This window comes from Stegodyphus dumicola, chromosome 2, assembly GCF_044657685.1.
Source record: "Stegodyphus dumicola isolate Sdum_Otavi_A_Nest chromosome 2, ASM4465768v1".
In the NCBI taxonomy this organism is placed as follows: Eukaryota; Metazoa; Arthropoda; class Arachnida; order Araneae; family Eresidae; genus Stegodyphus; species Stegodyphus dumicola.
The window spans coordinates 117,285,632-117,313,491 of record NC_140769.1 but is presented as its reverse complement, the minus strand read 5'-3'; the positions used below and the strand labels follow the sequence as shown (position 1 = coordinate 117,313,491).

General features: G+C 30.7%; 1 protein-coding gene across 1 annotated transcript in view; it reads left to right on the top strand.

Moving 5' to 3' along the window:
- Positions 1-3,082: 3,082 nt before the first annotated feature.
- Positions 3,083-27,860, top strand: part of LOC118187664 (uncharacterized) — a 132,064-nt gene continuing 107,286 nt past the window's right edge. Inside the window, 4 exon segments of the mRNA XM_085811078.1 lie at positions 3,083-3,192; positions 11,241-11,367; positions 19,260-19,382; positions 19,384-20,140. Coding sequence (XP_085667204.1) covers positions 3,143-3,192; positions 11,241-11,367; positions 19,260-19,382; positions 19,384-20,140 — 1,057 coding nt within the window. The 5' untranslated portion in view covers positions 3,083-3,142.

Genomic DNA, 27,860 nt, shown 5'->3' with positions numbered 1-27,860 from the left:
GCAGAATACGTTTTCGCGTGCGCGTTTTATGTATAACGGACGGTGTAAGCTAAAATTATCTAATTATCTATTTCAGTTAATGTTGATGATTGCGTTGTTCCTTAATTTTCGAATTGGATCCGGCTTATTATTTTTTGGAGACTGTAAGAGCAATACTATAAAAGTAAACTTGAACTTTCGATTATGTCAAATAGAATTTTTGATTCTGGAGCTCCCAAAGGATCGTACAAAACGAAAGTATGTTTCGATGTCCATCAAACAAAAAGTGGAATTGCTGCAAAAAATGGATAAAGACATGAAGAATGTGACAGAGAGGTTAGTGAAAACGAAAAAATTTCGATTGACTAATTAGTCGGTATTCTCGGCACAGCAATTAACGGGACTTGAACAGCGGAACTTTGTAAGTGAACAAAAAATTATGTCTGTTTATAGAATTAAAGAGAAAGTATTATCACATAAAACGAAGCAACTTAAACAACTTACATTGAAAGAAATGTTAAATAAAGTAAACAAATAAATATAAGCTTTTTTTTTTTTTTTTTAATTTTGATACCTTTTAGATCATAATTGTTCTTTATTTCATAAATTACGGTTTCATATTTTTAATTTTAGAATTTCTGCATGCCGTCTTACGCAATTTAAACTGATGATCTATAATCCGAAAAATCGATAATCCGGAATCGCTGAAGTCCCGATGAGTCCAGATTAACGACTTTTGACTGTACCTCAGAAACTAAACATAAAGATTAAGTAAATAAATCTGAAGAATTTTTTTAAGGAATGAGCTAAGAGCATGAAAAATTAAAATGTATTTTTGAAAAAATATACGACAGTTCCTGAGAAGATTTACAAGCATCTTAAAAGTTTCATATTTAATTGCAAAAAATTTAAAACCTCATACAATTGGAGAATCGCTCACTCTTCCTTCAGCAATTAAAATAACATCATTTATGCATGCAGAAAAATATAGTAATGATTTAAAAACAATAGCATTAAAAAAAGATACCGTTTCTCACCAAATTTCTGTAATATCAGATACTATAGAATATAAAATCCAGTCTTTACTGTAAAAACTTGATGAAGCTACCGACATTACAAAAATGTCTCAATTCATCATTTATCTGAGATACGTTTTTGAAGACGACACAGTAGAATATTTTTTATGTTGTAATATTTGGAAAGGAAAAGCAACTGGAGAGTAAATATTTGAAATTATTGACAGACATTTTGAAACAAATAATCTTATCTAGACACTCACAGTTTGTACCAATGATGCTGCAGCATTAACAGGTAATTATAAAGGACTAAGAGGGTTAATAATGAAAATTGCTCCCCATATAATATTCCATCACTGTATGACACATAGAAAAGCTCTTGTTGCAAACTGATGAAGAATTGCACGATATTGCAGGGTTATTACTGCAATTAATTACATTAAAAGGCAAAATCCGAAACAGCTGTCTCTTTTTAATGCAATGTAATTAGATAAGTTCTGTATATGAGACATTATTACCAAAGTCAGTTGGCTTTCACAGAAAAATAGCGAGACATATTTTCGATTTGAGAAATACAGTTTACATATTTTCGGAAGAAAAGAAACATACATCAGCAAGTTATTAATCATTAATAATGATTAACTAGGAAAACTCAGTTACATAGTAGACATTTTCTAAAAACCTAAGCATTTTAATAATGAGCACCAATATTGAAGCTTTTTAAAACTAAGCTAATACTTTGGCAAGGAGAATTGAACAAAAACAACAGAAACATGTTTTTCAGAATTTACTAAAGAAAATAATACAGATTTCTTGTTTAAAACAACATATGATAAAACTGACAGAAATTTTTTTGAAAAATTTCCAAATAAGGAATTAGGTTGGATTTGTGACCCATTTTGCCTTTAGTATTTTCAATTCCAATGTATCTCTAAATGAAAAAGAACAATTAATTGATATTTTAAGTAACGGCATACTGTGTGTTCAAGTTAAGTCTGTAACTTGCCAAAAATTTCAGTTATCTATTGGAAACAAATATGCTGATTTAAAAGGAATGAAAGTAAATTATTACATTTCTTACATAAAATTGTACAACAAACCTTTAGCTTATATTTAAAACTTCTAAAATGCTTATGTTACATTTTTCTGTTATATAAGCATTGAAAGTGGATTTCTCACTGAAATAGAAATAATTTTGCTATTGAATTAACATGGAGAACTTTTTTATTGAAATTTTCTCTGTGACATTAGTTGCATCTACTACAAACTAAAGATTAAAGAACTGTTTTTAAAACATTTCGAATTCGTTGTCATATTGATCTATGAAGCACTAGATTAGCGAGTTTTTATTACATTATTGACAAATATATAGTTTTTAAACAATCAAAAAATGCTCAGAGGAGATAATTATTTGTCAAATATGAATGTGTTTTCAAAGCGAAAATAAATAAGTGATAAAAAGAAAATTAAATTAGAACATTCACATTTCTAACAAAGTAATTTAATCTTTATAATAAAATATATTTTACAATGATAACGCAAAATACAATGTGAAAGGTTATGCGAAGATTATGATAGTACCAAGAGTATTCAGCATTTCGTATAATCCTATTACCAGATAATAATAACATTAAAATAAATTTTATCTGAATGAAGTTTTCTTATACAGAAACAGTCAAATTATGCAATTACATAAACGAATGCACTTTCACACAATATAATTAATACTGTTTACAAGTGCAAGTACTTCTTGCCCTTCAGCGCATGCTCAAGAATTACCATCCAGGCGAAACTAGTCGATTTGTCCATGACGTCAAAAATTCGAAAAGTGGGGTAGGGTTTGGAAATACGCCTTAGGGTAGGCGTCTTGCCAGGGGAAACTAGTCGATATTTCCGTGACGTCAAAAATTCGAAAAGTGGGGTAGGGTTTGGAAATACGCCTCCTCCCTATATTACGACTTTTTAAACTATCCGTAACACTTCCGCCACAGTCATTTTACAAAGAAGACAAATAGACAAAGTACACATATATTTTCAAAGTCTGAGAGGTTTTTTATTGTTGACACTTATTCAGTTCGTATTTAGCTGTAACCACGAGCGTTGCTAGGCAACCGTCGGAATGACGAATTTGAAAGAAAAGACATAACATGTCCAGGAAACTTCATTTTAATAAAAGAGTTCAGATTTTAGATGATAAGTAAGTTTATAGGTATATGTTAAATAGATAGATGATAAGTAAGTTTATGTGTTTGGTATACATCTATGTAAATTATAAGATTATTTGTTGCAATGTAGGACACAAATATATTTTCTTTATGTGAATAGTTTTTGTCTTGACACTGCTTTCATGTTTAAGATATTTCTTTATTCTGAAAGTAAGAAAAAATCTTAATATATGGTACGGCTTTATAGAAAAAATAAATACCAATAAATTGATAAAACTAAAATCATCCCCGCTATGTAAACTTAATTGTCTCCTGAATTTCGCCAAATTTCGTGTATAACGTATAGTTGGATTAAACCGAAATATATCTTTATGACTGTAATATAAATGTACAAATTATTGCCGTAAAAAATAAAATGAAACGGGGGGGGCACTGAAGTAAATTAAAATTCGTTAATTTTCGTATATTATTTAATAGGAAATAGTCAAGGAAGTAGAACATAGGGCATTTTAAAAATAATATAAAACTGGTTGTCGCCAGTGGCGAGTTATGAAATTATTATAAAGGGCTTGCATATTATTTTATAAAAAAATATGAAATTCTAATTAAATGTTTTACTTTTTACAATAACAGAAAATGCATGCAAATAATTTTGTCTGCCCAAGAAAACATTTTAAAATAAAAAACTGAAAAAAAAATATTACAGAAAATAAGTAAATTTATGTATGCAATGCAGCCGCCGAGCTTTAGTGATGCTGACTGCCATACCAGTGGGCCCAGAGAAGGCATGGATGTTTGTAAGGGTATTCTTCTGCTAATGAGACCAGATTCAGAAATGTATCTATGGATGTAAATGTTCATGTATACATGTACACACACACATACTATATAAATGTCTGCATGAGTATATATGCACACTCACACATATATGCACATACATACATTTCTGAATCTGGTCCTGATAACATAAAAGTACCCGTACAAACATCTTTGTACCTACATTTACAAAAATCTTTATAAGTGTATATAGTATCAGTGTAACAGGAGGGCAGTCAAAATAAATGGCAAGCTGAAAGTCCTCTTGAGAAGTTGGTGGTGAGAAAGAAGGATGGGAGACCCTTGAAGTGCCTCTCCTGGGGTGTTCTCTATCAAAACTAGAATGAAACTGCACAGTAAGTGCGATACAACTATACCTATATGACCAGTGGGGAATTTCTGGAGCCCTGCTGACTTCTAACTGTACCTGTATGGGACATAAGTTATGCCATAAGTTGCTACATACAATTTCCTCTTCTTTTATATCAGTTGATTAGGAGATGCTAGTGATGATTTTAAACAATTTTTTTTTAATTAAATAAAATTCCTTTAAAAAGTTTTGTATTTAGCAAGATTATGATTAAAACTGAAAATATTTATATATTAGCAGACCCAATTTGGTAATTTTTTGTGGAAGAAATCATATATTGGCTTATAATAGCAAAAAATTATGTATCACATGCATTTATATTCTATATTTTAATTAGACATTTATTCCAAAAATCAGTTAATAAACTAATAACTATTTATGAATGTGGTTGTATTTCTTTTAATCTAGGTTACATTTTCTGATGATTACTTTGAGAAGAGATTCAAAGCCATTGTTGTTCCCATTAGTGATTCTGTGACAAAATACTTTATTCTTGAAAAACATTTTACTGCAGTTTGTTCCATTTTGGATAAATACCACAAGCACATATTTTAAAATTGCATTTAAGACCAAAAAAGTTCATGACTTTTCTATATAAGCTATTAGAACTTGGATTGTGACAGAATTCATATGAAATTGCTAACATTACTGTTCAAATTCGAGAATTATGATTTGCATGGTTGTCAGAATTTTGCAAATTGTGAAAATTTTGGGTCTTGTACTAAGGTGGTTACACTAATACATAAGTAATATCCATCAAGCTGAAAGCTTTTTCAGCTTCAGTATTGGTAAAAATATATTTAAGGATGCCCCTTGGTGAAAATTGCCGATTTTTAATAATTGGCCAGCAAGGCACAATTTCAAGATGGCTGCTACACAAAACTAAGATAACAAGTGAAAGAATTGCACAGACTTGGTGTCCATATACACACCGATCTATTTTCATCTGAAAAAAAATCAGAGAATTGCACAAACTTGGCATTGCTCACTGACTTTACCTTGCCTATGTACACATTGCTCTATTTTCACTTAAAAATCGAAGGAGCACTCAATTCTACAATAAAGCCAAACAAAAAATATATAATCTCAATAAACTGCATTTTAAATCAAACGATGAAATAACATAAAAAAGCACTATCGCATCTACACACTACACAAAGGAAATATCCACTTATCTTATTAAGAACTTTCTGTGTCTTCAGTCTGTGGCACACAAAATTCCTTAACAGCATCCAAAAATTTTCCTCAAACCATGCTCCCTTTCTAATGGAATGCTTTATATATGGTGAGCATTTCAACCTTTCTTGTGACAAACCCATTCAAAGCCATCTGAACGGTCTTTATATTTAACTGTATGCATTTCCTTTGTACAAACAGGACACTTATAATTCCATTGAATTACATCGAAGAAAGTTTTTCATCTTCTGTCTTCAAACACTTCAAAGAAAAAAATACCTTCTGCTCTCTTGTTCTATACCACCAAACACCCAGTTTACCACTGGCAACCATTTTATGATGCAAAGTACACAATATGCAATGCAGAAATAAGCCCTTACAAATATTTTCCCATCAGTCAAATTCACCACAATCATGCAACCAATCATGTCATAATAGCATTTCCATAACATTCAACTACTCACGTTACCATAAATGAAACAACTTTGTGATAACTGTAGCAACAACTTGGTGATAATCCAAGGGGGCACCCTAAAATATAAGCTAACCTCAGAGGTACTTATAGTCTCAAAAATGACTTTTGCTTTCCTTACATTATTTGGAATTTTTTTAAACAGTTTTCCTGTTAATGATATTTCAATAAAATCCCCAGAATTTAATAGGTACTGATTATTCACATTTCCTCTTAAATGTTATGAACTCCTTACCAATTTACTACAACTAAATTACTGCAACTAATTTTTTGGCAAGCTAATGCGCAAAAGGCAACAGCCATTAGTGACACACTGAAAATTCCATACAAAAGCAATTAATTAATGAAATTAAAAAGCAAGGAATGTTGGTAATAAAAAATTATCTTTTTTTGAGAAGTCCTTCTTTTTCACACTGTTGTTTCTCTTCATGTACACATATACATCTGCTTTCACTTAAAAAAGTACACTGCACATACACAAAAATTGAACAGTTCTTTATCTCCCGTTCTGCTGGGCCTAGTTAATGAAATTCAATTTGCGTTTTCCATGTCTCAAAAGTGCGAGTTAGGAAATGTATTAGATTTATATGTAGCATTGTTCTAATGTAGGTATTTTGGCATAAAACTGGACTTTATTTGAAGTGACATGCCAATTTTTTTCCATAGTTCGATTCTGCGACACAAACTGCCACGTTTTGTAAAAATCGCATAAGTAGTTTTTTAAAAATTATCTCTCAAAATTTTAACTTTTCAGTGTTAGTTGAATTTGGTATATATTTATTAACTCTTTTTTTATTAAACTTTATTTGATTATTCCTTTCATATTTTGAAATTTAGGTTCATTCTAAATAAAATTCGCTTTTTTTTTATAATTTATTTTTTAAATTTGTATTTTTTAAATTATTTTTATAAATTTTTCAAAAAAAAATTTGAATTATAATTATAAAATTTTTACCATCATCTTAAAGTAGCATACCTGCCAAAAGTTAGAGTTTTTTATTCAAAATTTCTGAAGATGTATGGGAATTTTGAAATTTGGCATGTTTGTTGAAAGCGATAATAACATCTAATGTGGTTTACACACTTTGTTAAAAATTATTTGAAAGTAGGAAGGAAGTAACTTTTTTCCTCCTCATGCACAATGTAAAAAGGGAAAGAAAAATAGGTTGCCATAAATTAAAAAGTTCAGCAAGTGAATTATTCTTAGGGCAAACTGAAAAAATAAATAAATAAATAAATAAATAAAATAAAATATTCAAAGGTAAATTTTTGAATTTCTCCATAAATTTTACAAAATTTAATATTTCGGCATAGTAAATTATATGTGTAAAAAAACTGGCATGTCATTTTGGAAGAAGTTTGATTTTGTTTCGAAATACCTATATTAGAACAATGCTTATATATAAATGTAATACATATCCTAAGTCACACTTTTGAAACATAAAAAATGCAATTTGAATTTCATCAACCAGTCCAGTAGAATGAGAGATATAGAACTGTCCCCCCCTTTTTTTTGCACAGTGTACTTGCATATTGTCTCACTGACCATGAAAGTCTATGGAGTCCTGCCAAAATTGTGCCATCTGTTCCTGACAAATTATGAAGGAACTGGTGCCTCTTTATTTAATAAACTATCAGTATTTTACCTGCTTTATTTTTGCACTTCATAAAATGGCTTTCTGATTTCCAGCATTTTTTTAGACTTTCTGGTTTTACCAGAAACTCTGTTTAGAACAATGTATGAGTACAAACTTCCTGCAAGTAATTTTTCAAATCTACTATGGTTTAGCCATATTCAACTGACCATATTGGTTTGATTAATAGCACTTTTTTGATGGCAGGAATCCGTAACTTTGAAAATAATCACTTGTTTGCTTTTCCGTAAAAGCCAGGTCTGAAATTTTAATAATTTTTTTTCAAATGCATGAAAAGTACAGCAACAGCAAGTTAATTTTTTTCCTTTTTCATTCATTTTGTGACTTATCGATACTCACTTGGGGTTTCATTAAAAAAAAAAGAAAAAAAAAAAAAAAAAAATGTTATGCATGCTTTGTTGCTTCATGCTTATCTACAACTGACGCTAAATCACACCATTTGCCGATAATTTCTGTTCGCTTGATGGGATAAATGTACCAAAAATAATATATAATATGTATAAAAAAATAATATGTACCAAAAATAATATAATATAGTTAATATGTACCAAAAAAGTGAATTGTACAAATTGGTCATCTGTACAACTTAGAAACTGTGCACTGACTAAAACAGACATGCACATATACAAGGGTTACCATATAAACACTTTGATGGATTGTTATACAACTATCTTGGCAATATGTTGCTTTGTCTCACAGTAGAAGTCCAGAAATCCGCAAAGCTTGGGACCAGAGGTTGTGCGAATTTTAGGATTTTGCGAATTTCGAGGCACAAAAGATAAATCATAATATTCAGGCTAAAAGTGCAAAACAAATAAGGCATATTAGATACATTTAATAAAATTATTATATACATTATTACAATAATTTATTATATGCATTAAATTATTATTACATATATAAATTGATTATATTTTATTATTCATTTGCATTAGGCTCCTCTATTTGTAAATCAGCATGAATCTGCTTCCCTTTTTCTCTCAGGAGCAGTGCTGAAATTGGTACCCCATTTCATGGGCCGCTGCCGGAACTACTCGTATGAGATGGCATTGAGGTTTGCCGATTTCACCTCATGTAAAGATTTCCGGTTTTGGATTCCGGTGGTAGAATCACTGTTGCTGTAAAATTATAACAGCTTTTCTTTATTTTTCCGTATATCATACATGGTCCATGTCGCAATTCCATATGATTCTGCTATAAACCAAGGAGTATAAACCTGCCTTTCATCTTTTGCAGAATTTCCATTTTTTGTATTACCGTCAATGCAATGTGTTTACGTTTTTCAGCGTTTCAAGCAGTAAAATCATGAGTGCGTTTCTTATCTGTCATTGTATTAAAAAGTGCTGAAATTTAAAATATTCTTAATTTATCCACAAAATATCCGGATAATAAAAAAAAAATGGCAGCACTAAATAATCTCGGGAAATAACAGCTCAGAAAGTAGAACAATGTGAATCATATACTTGAAAGAAGAGTTAAGTGAATCATCTGCTGTTTTACCTCTATGCAGACCGGAGAGAAAAAATTTTTATCATAATGTCAATAATTTGGTATTTCCAATATGACGCATTTTATTCAGTAATTATAATGTTATTATCCGGTATTTTTTCTCTGATATTTCATACTCCATGTTGCTGTTTCAAAACCTATAAACTGAATGTTTATATTTTGAGAGGCAACATGGATTTCAGGAGTTGGCGGATTTTCGGTATTTGACTGTACTTTTTTGCAATTTTCAGAGGCTATGTGGATAGTCAGAAAATACCAGTTAATGTTCATATTTTTTTTTTCTTCTAGGCTTAGGCATATTATTTCTTCCATGCTGCATGTCACTAGATAATAAACATTATGAATTGCTTTTACTCTAGTGTAAAATTGGGTGACCCTTCGATAAGTGACAAATTTTTGTAAAATTTTGGCAGTGAAATCTCATTTCTGGTTACCATGATTGTTTAACTTTGTTTTAGCCTCCTAATTTTTTTTTAAAATAAAAATAGATTGATGTGTACATGGACAAATTTAAAGCAGTGTGCAATGCCTAGTTTGTGCAATTCTGGGATGTTTTTTTCAGTGAAAACAGATCCATGTGTACATGGACACAGAGTTTATGCAATTCCTTGTCTTTTTATTTTGGTTTTGTGTAGCGGCCATCTTGAAATTGTGTCTTTCTGGCGCCGATCTTGGCGTCAAAAAAGAATCGCCAAAAAGCAAGGGGCACCCAATTGTAAACTTTTACCATTGCTTTTATTTTTTTTTTAATCGAGTTCTTTACGATTTACAATTTTTATTTTATAATTACTTCACTACAATAATCTGTTTAGTGTAACCATTATAAAACAATTTAGTAATTTTTCTTATGGTAATTTGTGAAATTTATTATTTCTTTTGATTGTTAATTCCTCAAATTCCTTTGATTTTAACACTGATTAATTCTGAATGAATAATGTTTGAGTAAGAATTTTTAAAGTTATTAATAGCTGTGATTGTTTTCATCAATAAGCAGTTAGCATTTATAATTCTTATAGTGTGATTTTGTTCAGCTTCTGACAGATATGATAATTCCTGCAAAAAATCAACCTTAAATGCCAGGTCTTTCAAAAATCCAAAATTTAAATTGATTTAATTCAGTATTAGAAACCTTTATCCTTTGATGCAAAATGCTGGTATTAGCAGGATCGGTTTTCTACACAACAAGAGGCATTCATGAATCATATACTATTGCTATCATGGTGTTATATCACATAACTCACATAGCATAGTTATCACATAGCCAGTTTTTAATATTTTGACACCTCAATCTTAGCTAAGTTCATTTAATTCTTGCTGATTTTGGAGAAATTGATGACGAAAAATATATAATTTAACAAGAATTATTTAAAAATGATTCATTATATTAATGTCTTTTTCTCACATTATCAAATGCTGGTTGTTAGCTGTGAACTGTGTATGATGTTAAGAAATGTTAAGAATGTTTAAAAAGATAAGAAATTTTTGTGGAAATTTGCTGAAATTAGAAAAGATCCTAATTCTGAGGAAAAGAAGAATTAATCTTACTCTCATAAATCAAAATATGATTATTTTATGTATCAAAATATGATTCATATTAGATTATATTTTATATATCAAAATATGATTGATAAATCAAAATATGATTATTTTATATAAATATGATATAAATCAAAATATGATTATGCTAGAATTTGTTTTTGAAGTAAATGAACAAATATGCAAAAATTCTGCAGCACATTTTTCATTTTGTTGAGCTTTGATATTAGGATGTGTATAATCTAGTGGAAAATTGGAATATATTTTTTTAATTTAGTAATATGTGCTAGTAGTAGTAATAAGTAATAATGAATGTAGCCTTGTTGGTAAGTAGATTACAGTACTACTTTTGCCAAGCATGAAAATGCAAGCAAAAGATTTTTTATTATTTTCAATTCGCTGTTTTTTTCGTGATACATAAATATTTTTCAACTAAGTGCACTTATTATTATGAGTTTATATAATAAATATAATAAACTGGTGTATTTTAAACAATATAGTCTCGATTTTGCTTTAGATTTTTATTATTAATATGTTTAATTTTAGAATTAATTCCTGTATAGAAGATATATCAAGAATCTTTGGTACTATAGAAAACCTACACAAGACAGAGGATGTCCTGAATTCAGATGAATTAGTTACTGATGAATTTTGTACTGTCTTAGAAAAAGTGGTAAGAATATAGATTTATATTTTTTACATTTATGATATGATATACTTCAGGAATCTTATTTGTGCACACTGTAATTTAAAAAAGAGTATCGGCTAAATCTTTTATTTTGTTTGAAATCTGTTAAAACAGGGGTGGGTATTAAGCCGATTGGGATTGACCAGGGGACTAACAAGACATTCTGGGGTTACCACCTTAACTAAGATGTAAAATGTGCCTGCTAAACAAAACATATTTATGGAACACCGACGCCAGCTAGGCTGGAGAATGGGCTTTTCACAATCGATGCGACTGTGCTTACTTAAACAAATGATTCAGTGAATGTGTAGATGACACATATACCTTCACTGAGAGTGCACGATGACGCTTAAGTACATAACGTTGGTTACAGATTCATCGGTTCACATATGTTCGCTGCTCGGCTGCATTGAATACGTCCATGGTCTAGCAGTCCTTAAAGTTCTTCAAACATTCAACTTGACAATTTTGATGTACTTATGGTTTTGTAGTAAAATAGTAATATGTTATATTTTAAAAGAGGGGTATGTCAAAATCTAGTGTTAAGAAAAGAAAAACAAATAATTTTAATACAGAATGGGAAGAACAGTTTTTCTTTAGAATGATGAATATAAAATGTGTGTGCTATCTATGTCATGCAAGTGTAGCACTTCTAAAAAAAGAAAATGTTGAAAGGAATTTCAAAAGCATGCATGGAAGTTTTGATACTGATTTTCCATTAAAAAAGCGAATTGCATAAACAAAAGTAAAATCGCAATAAATCAATCATTATTTTATTAACAACAATCATTATTTTATTCAACTCAATACTATATCTAAGTACTATTACTCTATTGCAACAGTTTCATCTTTTCATGCGAGTCATGTGTTAGCAAAACATAAGAAACCTTTCATAGATGGAGAAATGATTAAAAAAAAAAGCATTTCTGAAAGCCAACAATTCATTATTTAATTCATTCAAGAACAAAAGTGATATTATTTCTGCAATTAAAGATGTACAGCTTTCACATAGAACTATCACATAGCGTATAGAAATGATGAATTCTGATCTCGTTGATCAGCTGACTGAAGATATTACTAACTGTATTTGCTTTTCCTTGCAGTTTGACGAATCTACAGACATAGTTGATATTTCTTAACTTTGTATTTTTATAAGAATGGTTTTTAAAAATATGAGTGTAGAAGAAGAATTATTAACAATATTACCTCGGAAGAAGAAAACACGAGGTGAAGATGTTTACTGTGCCTTCAAAAAATACTTAGAGGAGAAAAAAATTTCAATTTATAAATTTTTATTGATGACAACTGATGGGGCCCCCATCAATGACCGGCACAGTCAATGCATTTTTGGCTATGTGTATCAGAGACGATGACACCGCATTTTCTTTCTTTTCATTGCATTATTTACCAACAAGTTCTCTGTTGTAAAATTCTAAATAGGCATCATGTTATGGGAATCTGCATGGAAACTGTGAACTCAGTTCGAGGAAGAAATCTTCAGAGAAGAATGTTTCAGACCCAACTAGAAGAAAATGAATCTGATTATGGCAAATTGTTATATCATGCAGATGTTCATTGGTCAAGTTGAAGTATATTTTTACAAAGATTCAGGGGCCTACTACAAGAGGTAAAGATTTTTTCGGAATCAAATAATAAAGCATACATTGTAGTTAGTGATGGCGTTTGATTGATGGATTTAACTTCTGCTGTTGATATTCCAAGCCATCTTAATGAATTGAACTTACAATTGCAAGTCAAAAATCAAACAATAATAGAATTGATTGGATTTGTTAATACTATCAAAAACAAGTTAAAAGCCAGTATCTTCTCAGTTGATGAAGAATGAACTAAAAGTTTTCAAAAATATTTCTGATAAGTTGTTTAAAAACAGCGGTACATTAAACAAAGAGAAATATTATGATGAAATAATAAAATTTCACTCTGAATTTGAGAGACGTTTTCGTGAATTTACTAGACTAGAACCAATTGTTGCAGTCATGTGTTACCCATTTGGCAATGTTAATGTGGAAGAAATGACTGAAAATGTAAATTATACATTCTCTTTATTGATATAAATTATTAATCTATTTATTAAAATTATGTCATTTTGATGGAGAAAATGAGGTTAAAGCATACTAATTAAAAAAAAAAATATATGCATTTCATTTAACATTGTTTTTTTTTTGGACTACCTGTCTGTGTGAATGTACCTTTTCAATGATAAATACAATTAAGACAACATATCATTCACATCTCACAGTTGGCCACTTACAATCGAGTGCAAGATTAGTAGTTAGTAATTGTACTATACCGATATATTCAAGATTAGCGGACAGTATGCAGACTAAGACTTCTACTAACTATAACTACGAGAACTAACTTTAGATGAAAATGTTTTATTTTTTAATGTATTTTGAATTGTTTGATAAGAAACGCATCATTTGAAATTATTATATTTATGGCTATTATTATTATGTTTGTATCTTGCTTTAAACATGGTTTAAAAAGAGTAAGTTTTTTTAGGTAGGTAAATACATATTCCGTATTTATTATTAAGCTATATAAAAGTTGTAGACATTTTTTTAGGTCGCCACACCTACCTCGCCACTCGCTACACCACTGGGTGGATTGCAACACCTTGAAAAAATTTAGAAGTAGCCCATACCCTGGAAAAGTCTGCACACCCCTGTATTTAAAAATAAAACTGAGTTCCATTTTATAATTATTTTTAAATAAAAATAATGCAAATTGAACTGTTTCTAGATTATAGTGTATATTTAATAGTACTATTACAAAGTTTCTGGTATTGATGAAAAAATAAGTTCTTTAATAATTTATTCAATTCTGACTACCATTACCTTCAGAATAATCTCCTTGTGAGCATACGTAAAGATAGCATCAGTTTTTCACACCTTGGAAGCATTGCAAGAGTCCTTCTATGTAATTACCAAGGATTCTTTGTGATTCCTGTTGAATGTTAAATACAGTTTCAAAATGTTATCTTTTTAGTTTCATTTTAAATTTGAGAAACAAAGTCACAGAAAGCAAGATCTTATGAGTGCAGAAGATGTAGAATGGTAACTATGTTATAACTGGCCAAAAATTGCACGATTTTCAGGGATATGTAGGTGAGTGCATTGTTATGATGAATGAACCAGCTATGATTGTGCCAGTCCTCTGGTCTTTCTTTTTATTCATATCTTCTCTGAAATACCTCAGCATTATAGCAAAATCAGATTTGACATAACATTAGGAGGAAAAGCTCTCAATGAAAAATCTTTCTGAAGTAAAAATGAGCTTAATTATTATTGAAGTCTGAATTTTATTAAAATACTTAAAAGAACTTTTATGATTATTTTATGAAATTTATGAAGGTATTTAACGTAGAATTCCAAAAATTCATATACCTCAGGGCCAAAAATTGTGTGCATTAGTGAATATTATGGATTAAAGATCATGATTTCCTGAATGCTGTTTACATTTTTCCCCTTCTTAATTTTTATGTTAAAATTGAATTGTTTGCACATAAATAACTAGATAATACTTTAGTAATTATTTAATTATGATTTATTCAAGACAGAATAATAGTATTTTCAATACATTTATATTAAACGGAAATATATTAGTACAAGTGAAAGATATAGTAGGGAGAAAGAGGGATAAATGATAGGGATTTTTTTTTTTTTTTTCATTCTTCAAAAAGGAATAAAGAACTGCTTTGTAAAAATGTATCAAAATATTTTATGTATATATTTGTGAAAATATTTAATATAGATATATATACATATATATATATTTGCAAAAATACTTTTAAAATAAATTTAAGCAAGTGAAAAAAAGGAGTTAATAAATACACTGTTTATGAAAACTCTAATTATGCATTTTTTTATAATTTTAGCCCCTATACTAATTCTACCATTACATTCCTTACATGCACGCTGTGCACAAAAAGAAAAGGGGAAAGAGAAAACTTCTATATCTCCCATTCTACTGGGCCGGTTGACAAAATTAAAATTGCGTTTTTGATGTCTCGAAAGCACGATTTAGGATATGTGTTAAATTTATATATAGCATTGTTCTAATACAGTCAAAAGTCGCTAATTCGGACACCCATAATCCGGAATGATCTATAATCCGGACCTCAAAGCTACAAACTTTCTGCGCATGCGTCGCTTTGACGCATTTACGGCTGCGAATATGCTTGTGTGCGTGCGCAAAATATGTTTACTAGTGCGCGTTTAATGTATAACGTATGGTAAAAATTATAATAAATTATAAATTTTATAATTTCTGCATGCCATCTTACCAGATTTAAACTGATGATCTATAATCCGGAAAAATCGATAATCCGGAATCGCCGAAGTCCCGACGAGTCCGGATTAACGACTTTTGACTGTATAGGTATTTTGACACAAAATTAGACTTTTTCAGAAATGAGATACCAGTTTTTTTCTATATTTCGACTCTGCAACTCAAATTATACCAAACTGCAAAGTTTTATAAAAATCGCATGAGTAGTTTTTAAAAAATTAACTCTTAAAATTTTAGCTTTTCAGTGTTAATTCAAATTTGATATGTGATTATTAATATCTCTTTTTTTTTATTACACTTACTTGATTCCTTCTTTCACAGTTTGAAATTTTTTTCCAAATAAAATTCACCCATTTTTTATGATTTATTTTTTAAATTTATATTTTAAAATAATTTTTATAAATTTTTGGAAAAAAATTTTTTTATTTATAACTTATAAGATTTTTACCATCATCTTAAAGTAGTTTTATTTCTAACCATACCTGTAAAAAATTTGAGCTTTTTATTCCAAATTTCCGAAGATATACATGAATTTATATATTGACATGTTTTGAAATTTGGCTTGTTTGTTGGTTTACACACTTAAAAATTATTTGAAATTAAAAAGTCGTTTAAAATTATTTGAAAGTAGGAACGATGTGACTTTTCCCCCACTCATGTACAGTGTAAAAAGGGAAAGGAAAATAGGTTGCCATAAATTAAAAAGTTCGCCAAATGAATTATTCTTGGTGCAAACTGAAAAAAATATGCCAAGATAAATTTTTGAATTTCTCCGTGAATTCCACACCAAATTTTACAAAATTTAATATTTAGGCATAATTTGAGCCGTAGAGTTGAAATATGGAAAAAAGTTGGCAAGTTATTTCAGAAAAAGTCCTAGTTTGTGTCAAAATACCTATATTTGAACAAAGCTATATATAAATCTAATATATATCGTTAGTCGCGCTTTCAAGATATGAAAAACGCAGTTTGAATTTCGTCAATCGACCCTGTAGAACTGTCTCTCTCTCTCTCTCCCTTTTTTCCTCCCCCAGAAGATGTAGAACTTTTTTTTTGCTTCCTTGCTCAGTGTACAATTGGATTAATAACACTGCTAACAAACAACTTATAAAGAGAGCTAGAATTGAAACTGAATTTATTAAAAGTAAATTTCTTTATACATTATACCTTTGTTACCATGCTTTTGATTCTTGATGCCAGAAAAATCTATACAAGGATTATTTTCAAGAATTTATCCATATTTGGTGCCAATGTAAACAAGTTTGCTTATTACATGGAATGTATGCAAACAAGTTATGAGATTAAGACACAATAACACGCCGAATAAATACTAATTCAGAAGTCGAACAACAAAAATTTTTTTATTTATAACTTATTATATATAGCGTTATATTTACAAAATTTTCACAGGACTAGTTTCGATGGTTTTACCGAACCACCATCCTCAGCTGCAAAACCGCAAATGAACAAGATAGGAAATAACGATTAGATAAGATAAGAAAGCCTGGACAAGAATAAGCAAGTGGCGCCATCTGTTGGTGAAACCAGAACTAAAACATAATTTCTTTAAAGGCCGAAGGCAAATTTGGATTGGAATTAGGATCGTTAACTAGATCAGAAAGATTTTTATGAATGTGAAATGCCTCTAGAAAATCAGTTCTCCAATGGAAGATGTTTTTTGAATAATTTTGGCAGCAGAAAAATTGAAAGTGTGCTTTTCGGACCAACAATGTTGAGCAACAGAAGACTTCTGTGTTTCCTTTTTTCTAACATATGCCTCATGTTCCTTGACACGAAATTTTAAGGCTCTCTTAGTTTGGCCAATGTAAATTAAACCACACTGGCAAGGAATCCTATAAATACCCCAGGAATTCATATCCGGAATGGGGTCCTTGAGTACGGAACTCGGAATTTTATTGATGGGAGAATAAACAACCCGAAAGTTAAATTTCTGCAAAATATGTGCAACTTTATAGCTAATTGATGGAAAGAAGGGAATGACAACAGAATTTTTATAATCTCCTAAAACAAGAGTGTGCTTTTAGTGTGTTGAGATGAGAAATTCTCATCAACAACAAAATCTGGATGTTCAGTTTTATGAATGATCAGATATCATGCCTTCCAACGACCAGACCCCCCCCCCCCCCCCGATTTCAGAAATTTTTTTTTGAACAGGAGAAAGAATTAGATTCCAAGAATAACGTCTCGCTTTAACTAGATTCCAAGAGTAGTATTTCGCTTTAGCATATGCTTAATGCTTTATGCATGTGCAGCATGTTTTATTTGTAACAAAGCATGGGAAGAGATTCTTAATTTCACTGAGCACTAAATAAAACCTTGCCTTGTTCACCTAACATTATTAATCAAGCAGTTAAAAAATTCTCATCTCAACACACTAAAAGGCACACTCTTGTTTTAGGAGATTATAAAAATTCTGTTGTCATTCCCTTCTTTCCATCAATTAGCTATAAAGTTGCACATATTTTGCAGAAATTTAACTTTCGGGTTGTTTATTCTCCCATCAATAAAATTCCGAGTTCCGTACTCAAGGACCCCATTCCGGATATGAATTCCTGGGGTATTTATAGGATTCCTTGCCAGTGTGGTTTAATTTACATTGGCCAAACTAAGAGAGCCTTAAAATTTCGCGTCAAGGAACGAGGCATATGTTAGAAAAAAAGGAAACACAGAAGTCTTCTGTTGCTCAACATTGTTGGTCCGAAAAACCACACTTTCAATTTTTCTGCTGCCAAAATTATTCAAAAAACATCTTCCATTGGAGAACTGATTTTCTAGAGGCATTTCACATTCATAAAAATCTTTCTGTTCTAGTTAACGATCCTAATTCCAATCCAAATTTGCCTTCGGCCTTTAAAGAAATTATGTTTTAGTTCTGGTTTCACCAACAGATGGCGCCACTTGCTTATTCTTGTCCAGGCTTTCTTATCTTATCTAATCATTATTTCCTATCTTGTTCATTTGCAGTTTTGCAGCTGAGGATGGTGGTTCGGTAAAACCATCGAAACTAGTCTTGTGAAAATTTTGTAAATATAACGCTGATTTTTGTTGTTTGACTTCTGAGTTAGAAGTTATGAGATGCTTTGAAGTTAGAATTTAATATCTAACATGATGTGGATTAATGAATTTTTGGTATATATTAATATAAAGTTAATTTAAAAAGGAAATGGAATATGTAATGTAATGATTAATCTAAAATGAAAAAAATTTGCAGGTTAAAGATTTTTGTTTACTATGAAAAGAGAGTGTTCATATGTGCACAGAAGATGCTAAATAATTTCAGAACTGAATTAAATTGTTTTTCAATCAAAATATGCTATAAACATAGTGTATTTTTATGAAGTGAATTTTGCTTATTTATATAAGGAAAAGAAGTACAATCAAACTTACATGCTATATTTCCTAAAATCCAAAATTTTGTTTGTTTGCAATTGAAATGAATGTGGATTACAGGCATTCACTGATTGTTAAATTTTAACTGTACATTGATGTATTAATAATTATGATGTAAGTAGTATGCAATTATTTATTAAATTTTATTTCCCTAGGTTTCTGTTATTTCTCAGTCATCTGGAATAATAGAGTTTATTTTACCACATATTGAAGAAATTAGGAAGCAGAATATCATTAGGTTATTGGTTAATCCATATTTAGAAGTAGTGAACTGGACCAAAATTGATTTTTCATGCCAACCCTACTGTAACAAAAGCAGAGCTTCAATGGAAGAATCTTTGTTATTTTATTGAAAAACATTCTGTTTCAACCACAGAACAACATTATGTGCCTCAAATGACTTCCCATAATCATTTCAATTTATGCCTTCTTAAAAATTATGTAAATAATTTACATAATATATTTGTCTCAGACTTAGTATGGGAGAAATATAGAGGTTTTCGCAAGAATTACTTTGACCATTACAGTTGTGACTGTTCACTTACAGGATCTTGTTTTAGTTGCAGTTTAAAATTAGCTATCCAGTGTATATATGAAGATGAACTTTTAATTTATATTGGGTGTTTTCATCCACAAATTATTACCCAGTCTGCTGTGCTTGACACATATATCAAGATTATAGAGAGACATTTCTATGATTTAATGAATCTGATTGAAGAATGTGTAAATAGGAAAATAGATTTACCTGAAGAAATTATAAGTCTTTTAAATACCTCAAAGTTTTCTTCTGAAAATTCTAGGTCTTGTTTAATTTGTTTTGTGCAAAATAATATAAACACTGAAATTGCCTCTATTATTTACTGTATTCAAAATAACTTTGGAGCGGTGAGTTTGTGGAACAAAATTTTTGTTCATTCAATTATTAAAATAGTGGAAACTCTGTCATCATTTGAAGATCAAGTAAATGCTTTTAGTCCCACTTCTAAAGATTCAAAAATACATTTTCATGCTGATGATCTTTCAACATTACTTGAAGGTATAATTCCTTTTCTAGGATAATTTTTATTTTTAAATGCTATTCTTTCCTGTGCTTCATACATGAATTTCATGCTACTTGTGTATTAATTCAACCACTCTAGTAGAAATAACTAAATGTTCAAAAGGCACCAGCTCTGGCAGTGAGACACATAACAAATCTTAAGTTCTGACAAACAAGATGACCATGTATGCATTCTTTTTGTTGCATTTCAAGTTTCAGTGGTTTTTACAGTCAAATCATGATATAATTTGTTTTAACCTCAATTTTAAAATATGTCTTTGTCAATTTTAAAATATGCCATCTGTCAGGAAATGCAGAATCTATCTGCATTTCCTGACAGATGGCACTGTAAGTCCGTTCTACTGTTCTCTCCAGTTTTAATGTATAAGATATGCATCTACAGAAAGGGTTTATGTTTTGATTTAAAAGGAGTGTTATTTGTAACTGCATGAACAGGAGAGAGCTGAACATCAGATTGTGTAAGAAAGTTATGAAAATGATATATTAATTGAAGGAAAGGACTTTGCTTGTATTGAAATTCCACCAGCTGGGAGAAAGTATTAGAGCAACAAAAAGAAGCTTTCAATGCAAACTCCAAGTCACTAATGTCTGCAGCCGAATGCAACAAAAATATTGAATGAGAAATTCAAACAAGTAGGTAGTCTTGTGGATGAGAAAGTTGGAACTGTTGCACTCTGCTTGGTGAGAAAACAGTTGCATGCTTCCCTAGATAATCAGTCCGAAATCTGCAGCTGCATGTCGATTGAGCGAAACAGTGGCACTTAAGATAATGCATTCCTAGCCTTGTTCCAATGTAAAATTCAAACACAGCAACCAATTCAGATTATATCTGTGAAGAATGGTGGCAATAATAATGATTGATGGTGTCAATATTGATGTGAACTCTGTATGGTTTTCAGATGAAGCACATATCCATTACAATGGATTCATTAATAAGCAAAATTGGCCTATTCAGGGAACTGAGAACCCTCAAGTGTGTGTTCCACAATCACTGTTTTCAAAAAATGATTGTATAGGGAGCTGTCTTTAGAAAAGGTATAATTCGAACCATTTTTCTATATGATACAGTGACTTCAGAACGATTTTGCATGGTTTTGTGGCCATTGAAAATGCTCAAGTCAAATCATCTGCAACATCCTTGTTCATGCAAGATGGTGCGAGGCCTCATCGGACTGCTGCAGTTTTTAATTTCTTAGAGGAATATTTTGATAACTGTGTAATTGTTTGAAATTACCCATGCTTTGCAGGAAAAGGAATATTGTTGCTGCTTGTACTCATGAGACTAGAATCGTGCAATTTCTTCATATGGTGTCACTTGAAGGGTGCAGTGTACTGGAAAAATCCCCAAATACTCGAGAAACTTGAAAAAATAATCAGTGACAAATGTGCAGCCATTTCAATGGCAACTTTACAGAAAATGTGTGCTAATTTCATCCTTCGATTACAACATGTGATTTAGGCTGATGATAGACATTTTTAAAATATTGTAATGTAATTTTCGTTCATTAAAAAATTGTGATGTGATTTTCAATTATCTTTCTTTGATTGGTGGGTTTACTAGCTGCAGTGCCATCTGATGGAAAATTTTTTAATTAAAACCAGGAACTTTGGGAGGAAATATTTATGCCCTGTCACACAAGAATTTGCTACAAGAACTTTTTTTAACCTGTAGTGGCCCAGTTAGTGCATGAGAAATAATTATTTTTTATTTCATATATTTGTTCATATATTTAATTATTTTATAAAATTAACTTTAATATTTTGTTAATATTCATATTTATATTTAAATTTATGCTGAATGGCAACTAGTTCTAGTTCTGATTCATGATTGCTAGGTTTTGGTTTCAAAACGTTGCTCGTAGCGTCGCATTTCGATAGCTGGAAAATAAAATGCAATAACTTAGCTATTTGTTTATAATTCATGCTGTTACTAGTCATAAATTAATTTTAAACATTAGTAGCCAAGGCTACATCGTGGTGACCCTGATTAATTTTCGAAATGTCAACAAATGACTCTTCTGAAACTGCTATGAAAGATACGATACAGTCACCGGAGCTTCATAAGGTGAGTGTAAAAATACCTCCTTTTTGGATTGATAAACCAGAAATATGGTTTTTTCAAGTTGAAGCTCAGTTTAAAATTAGTAATATCGTTTCAGAAGAAACGAAATTTAATTATTTAGTTTCACAGCTTGAACCTAAGTTCGTCGAAAATATTTGGGACATTGTAACGAACGATAGTGCCACAAAATATTCGGATGCTAAAATTAGGTTATTACATTTATTCAAAGAAAGTGAAAATGTATGGATTAAACGTTTGATTACTGGTATCGAACTTGGAGACATGAAACCAAGCCAACTTTTGCAGAAGTTGAGATCAGTTGCTACTACAGATGTGTCTGAAAATCTAATCAAAACTTTATGGCTGGAGAAGCTACCTGACTCCATAAAAAATATATTATTAGTTAGTGATGAAGATGTAACCAAGTTAGCGTCTATGGCAGATAAAATTAGTGATATGAATCGGAAACCAGAAGTATTTAGTACTAATGCTCCTTCCGTTCCCGCAAATGATTTGTTGCAAAGAATTACCTTTCTTGAACAAAAAATTGATCAAATAACCATTCGCTCAAGACGCAGGGACTCGGATTTACGTAATTCACGTTCACGATCTCGAAGCCGATCTCGTAAACGATATGACCCTACTGGCAAATTTTGTTTTTATCACTTTCGATTTGGAGCAAAATGCATTCCAGAGAAATGCAAACCTCCGTGTGCTTGGGTAAAAAACGATTTCAAAAACCAGGAAAACTCGAATCTGCAGTAGGTTCAGCGGCAAACGCTGCTGCAGAAAATATGAAGGATTGTCGCAAATTTCATTTATTCGTTCGTGACCGAAGATCAAATTTGCACTTTCTTATTGATAGCGGAGCTGACGTAAGCATAATTCCTGCTACTTCACAGAATAAATGTAAAACTGAATACAAACTGTATGCAGCTAATGGCACAGATATTTCCACTTATGGCATAAAAGCGCTAACTCTTGATTTGGGATTACGTCGTGATTTTCAGTTTCCATTCATAATTGCTGATGTCACAAAAGGTATTTTAGGAGCTGACTTTCTTCACAAATATAAATTGCTTATCGATATAAATAAGAAAAAATTAATTGATGGCGTAACACAGCTTTGTGTCCAGTGTGATGTCGCTGCTATTTCCAGTGATTACTCAGTAACCACATTAAATAAATCCATAAAAATTTTCGATTTACTGTTGAAATATCCCGAAATTTCTAAACCTAACCTTTTTCCTACACAAATTAAACATGGTGTTACACATTTTATTACGACTGATGGTCAACCCGTTTATTCAAAGGCACGACAGCTCGATCCAAAACGCTTAGCTATAGCTAAAGAGGAATTTAAATTTATGCTTGACAATGGAATAATTCGTCCATCAAACTCCCAGTGGTCAAGCCCCTTGCACCTTGTTACGAAAAAGGATGGTTCATATTGTCCTTGCGGAGACTACCGACGATTGAATGCGCAGACGATACCTGATCGATACCCAATTCCTCGCATTGAAGATTTTCATCATATTTTAAGAGGTACAAATATTTTTTCTAAAATTGATTTATTCAAAGCTTATTTTCAAATTCCCATTGCAGAAGAAGACAAATGTAAAACAGCTATCATCACTCCTTTCGGTTTATACGAATTTAATGTAATGAGTTTCGGTTTAAAAAATGCTCCTGCAACGTTCCAAAGATTTATTCACGAAGTCTTTAGAGGATTAGAATTCGTTTTTCCCTATTTAGACGATATACTCATTGCATCCAGTACCCATGAAAAACACGAAAATCACCTTAAATTAGTTTTCGAAAGATTACATACATTTGGGTTAAGAATTAATGTTTCAAAATATGTCTTTGCTGTTCCCCAAATCGAGTTTCTAGGCTACCTAATTACACCTAAGGGTTCCCGTCCTTTGCCAGAAAGAGTTCAAGCTATTACTAACTACAAACGACCAGAAACAATTCATGAACTTAGAACCTTTCTTGGAATAATTAACTTTTATCGTCGTTATATAAAGGATGCAGCTAAGAATCAAGCATTGTTACATGGCTACTAACCTTAGTTTTTCTGTTATAAATTTTTAAAAAAATCAGCTATTTTAGGACACCCAGTAAATATAAAGCCTTTTGAATAATAAGTCATTATTTTTCCTTTAAGAAAATTGTCTGACTGTACCAAAGTCAGTACATAAGTATACATATCATAAAATATTTCTAATAATTCAGTTTGAGAAAAAGATTAAAAATTAGTTTACAGTTATTTTGTAAATTTTCTTTTATATATATACCTTTTTCTTTTTTAAAATTTAATAGAAATTTTTTTAAATGTACAGCTGAAATTGCACTTGTTAGTCATCGGAAACATTCCAGTTTTGTAGGCTATCTTGTATATGGATTTATTTAAATTTAGCATTTGAAAAGGAAAATATAAATTATGTACATAATATGTGTTTTATATTGTATGAGTACTTACAATAAAGTATCAGAACTTCTTATGTGTAATGTTCATTTTTTGATTGTCATTTCTTAATAATATAGATATTGCAGTGTATTTATTGTGTGGGAGCAGAAAAAGTATCCTGTTTCTATAGTGTAATAAGATACCATAATGTCTCATGATTGTATTATGCATTACATTATGATAATATTAATTATGTGTCATAATTTATTCTGCATTGTGTTAATGTATCATGTTATGTTAAATCTGCATTATATTAACCAAACGTTAGACACCTAAAACAGTTATTATGAAAAAGGAAAATATGTAATTACTTTAAATGGGCTCAGCTAATATGGTTTCATAGGTCCAGGTAGTAATTAATAATAATAAAGAAGTAGAACTGTGTTTATTCCTTTCAGCTTGCTTAATATGTTAATCAATAACAGAGAGATAAATTTTGAGGGGAAAAAAACATTCACTTTGCCATTTGGCAACATGCTGGTGCAGGGAAGATAAAAATATTTGTTTCTGGCATTTTTCCCCCTTAGCTGGCACCATTAAAATGCTATTTTTAAATTTAAACCTGTGATAAAATGGCAGGAAAAAGAAATTATTAAAACAACTACCAATTTTTGTGCTGCCATCTGAAAAATAAATAAATAACTAAACATGGAAGATTGCATACTGCATGATTACCTAAATTGGAAAGACAAATAGTTTACATTTTTCCAAGTAGCAACATATTTCTTTTGAATTGGTGATTTTTTAGATTTGACATATAGTCATTTGACACTTTGCTTGTCTGGCAACACATTGCTTTTAAATCACCATTTGTTAATCAAAAATTCACACAAGATATGAAATAAATAAAAATCAAACTCAAAATTTAAGCTTTGAGGAGCACATGTTCAGGTGTTCCTCAAATTTAGTTCCTCAAATTTCAAAACTATGTTCAAAATTTAGTGGCTCTAGGTGCTAATGCATATTTTCATTTAAATACTGCACTAAAATGAATATAAAATTTGTCTTCTGAATTCCTTCATTTATTTTCTATTTGAAAATTAATATAATCTTTCTGAAGTTGTATTTTATTTTTTAATTTTAATGATTTATGCTAACTTATAATCATGAACCAAAAATATAGAATTCACTTTTTTATCAATGTCAAAAATTAAATCATTTAATGTATTACTTGTATGACTCATCAATTAACTAATCAATTCTAATTTACTTAGCAAATATTCATTGTAGCAGTAGTGGAATATTAAAAGTTGTGTAAATATGAAAAAAAAAAAAAAAAGGTTTCTGTAAAGTTGGGTGCTGAAAATGAGATGGTTGGTGAAATGAATGTGGGTGGTCATGTAAAAAAGCTGAATGCCCTTATAAAAATGAAAAAAAAAATTCTTTGCTGAATTTCATTCCATTGGTTAAATATTTGTATAACAAAAAAAAAAAAAAAAAAAAAAAAAAAAGGAATAAGCAGAAGAATTTTATGTGATTAAAAGGATAAGATTAATTAATGTTGACTGAGAATAGAGATCCTTAAGAAATTTTAACTAAGCAGAATTACTTCCACTACTGCACTAATTTATTTATTTATTTATTTCATTTTTGAGCTTAACATTCATAGTGTTTGTTAGATATTGTTCTCTACTTCATTAAGCTTCATCTGTTATGAATTGTTATTTATATAGCATAGAAAGTATACTTTTTTAAATTAATTCTTTAAAATATTTTACTATTTTTAATGTTATAATTTATTCCTCCTTTCCATAAAATGAATTTATGCACTTGGTTGCTCCATATATATATAGCAAAATCATAGTGTGTATCCAAACTCCTAAAATTAATGACAAATAAAAAAAAATAGCAATAACTCATTCAAAAATAAGCCAATCGATGTAAAATTTTAATAATTTATCAAATAAGAATTGCTGAGTAAAGCTGTAGTATGCAAATTATTGGTGCTGCAATCAAAATACGTCATCTGTGAGCAGCATAAAATTGCATGTTTCAGAGCAAGCCTGCATATTTTGCTGTGATACTGAGATAAGAAATCTGGGATAGCAAATTTTTAATAATGACCTTCAGGCATCATTTGCCTGAAGTTGGACAGAAGAGTGGCAGGACAAAGTTGGACAGAAGAGGCCAGATGGCTAAATGTGAGTCCTGTGGTTCACAGACTTTGGCAACAATTTCTAACCACAAATTTGGCATCCAGGAGATTCAGCCAAGGATGGCCATGACGAGCATTGATGACTGATATTTGTTGTCATGTGCATAAAGGAATAAAACCGCAACTCGGATTCTCCCTTGCTGCAGCCACTGGAAGGTTGGTGTCAACGTCAACCATGCATAGAAGGCTTCACAAAGGAAATCTCACGACGTGGGGCGAACAGCCATATGCATGCTGCTCAAGTCATGTCATAGAAGGGAATATTTGAAGTGGGCACATAAACATGTCCACTGGACAGCTGATCAGTGGAGGGCTCTTCTCTTTACGGATGAGTCCATGTTAAGCCTCCAAAGAGATAGTAGATATTATTTGATTTGGAGAGAACCTAGAAACCATTATCATCCATAAAACATCCGTGAAAGAGATGCATATGGAGGAAGCAGTATCTGTGTGTGGAATGCTCTTTGGATGGATGCACAAACCTCCGTGTCTTTCCACGTGGAACCATGAATGTTCAGGCGTATAGAAATGGCATCCTTAATGCTTATGAGTGTGTGCAGGGGCAATAGGAAATAATTCCCTGCTACAAGACAAGACCATATAGAGCTTGCATCATAGATGATTGCCTTCAGCACTTGGAGTGGCCAGTTCAATCACCAGACCTGAATCCTATTGAGCATGTTTGGGATGCTTTAAGAAGATGAGTGCAGCTCTCAATCCTCCTCCTTAGACCTTTGCTACACTTGCAACTGACTTGCAAAGACAATGGCTCTAACTTCCTATGGAACTGATAGACTGTATAATTGACAGTCACACATTGCCGGATGTGTTGTATTGCTTCTAGGGGAGATCATACTCCATATCGAAGATAATTATCCTATACCAAACTGACACATATGATTTGTTTATTTTATACATATACTAATTTCTACACTATAATTGTCTGGTAATTTCATGTTATTTTATACCTTACTATGTGTTGTATACTGTGGGTCAGTTTCATTAA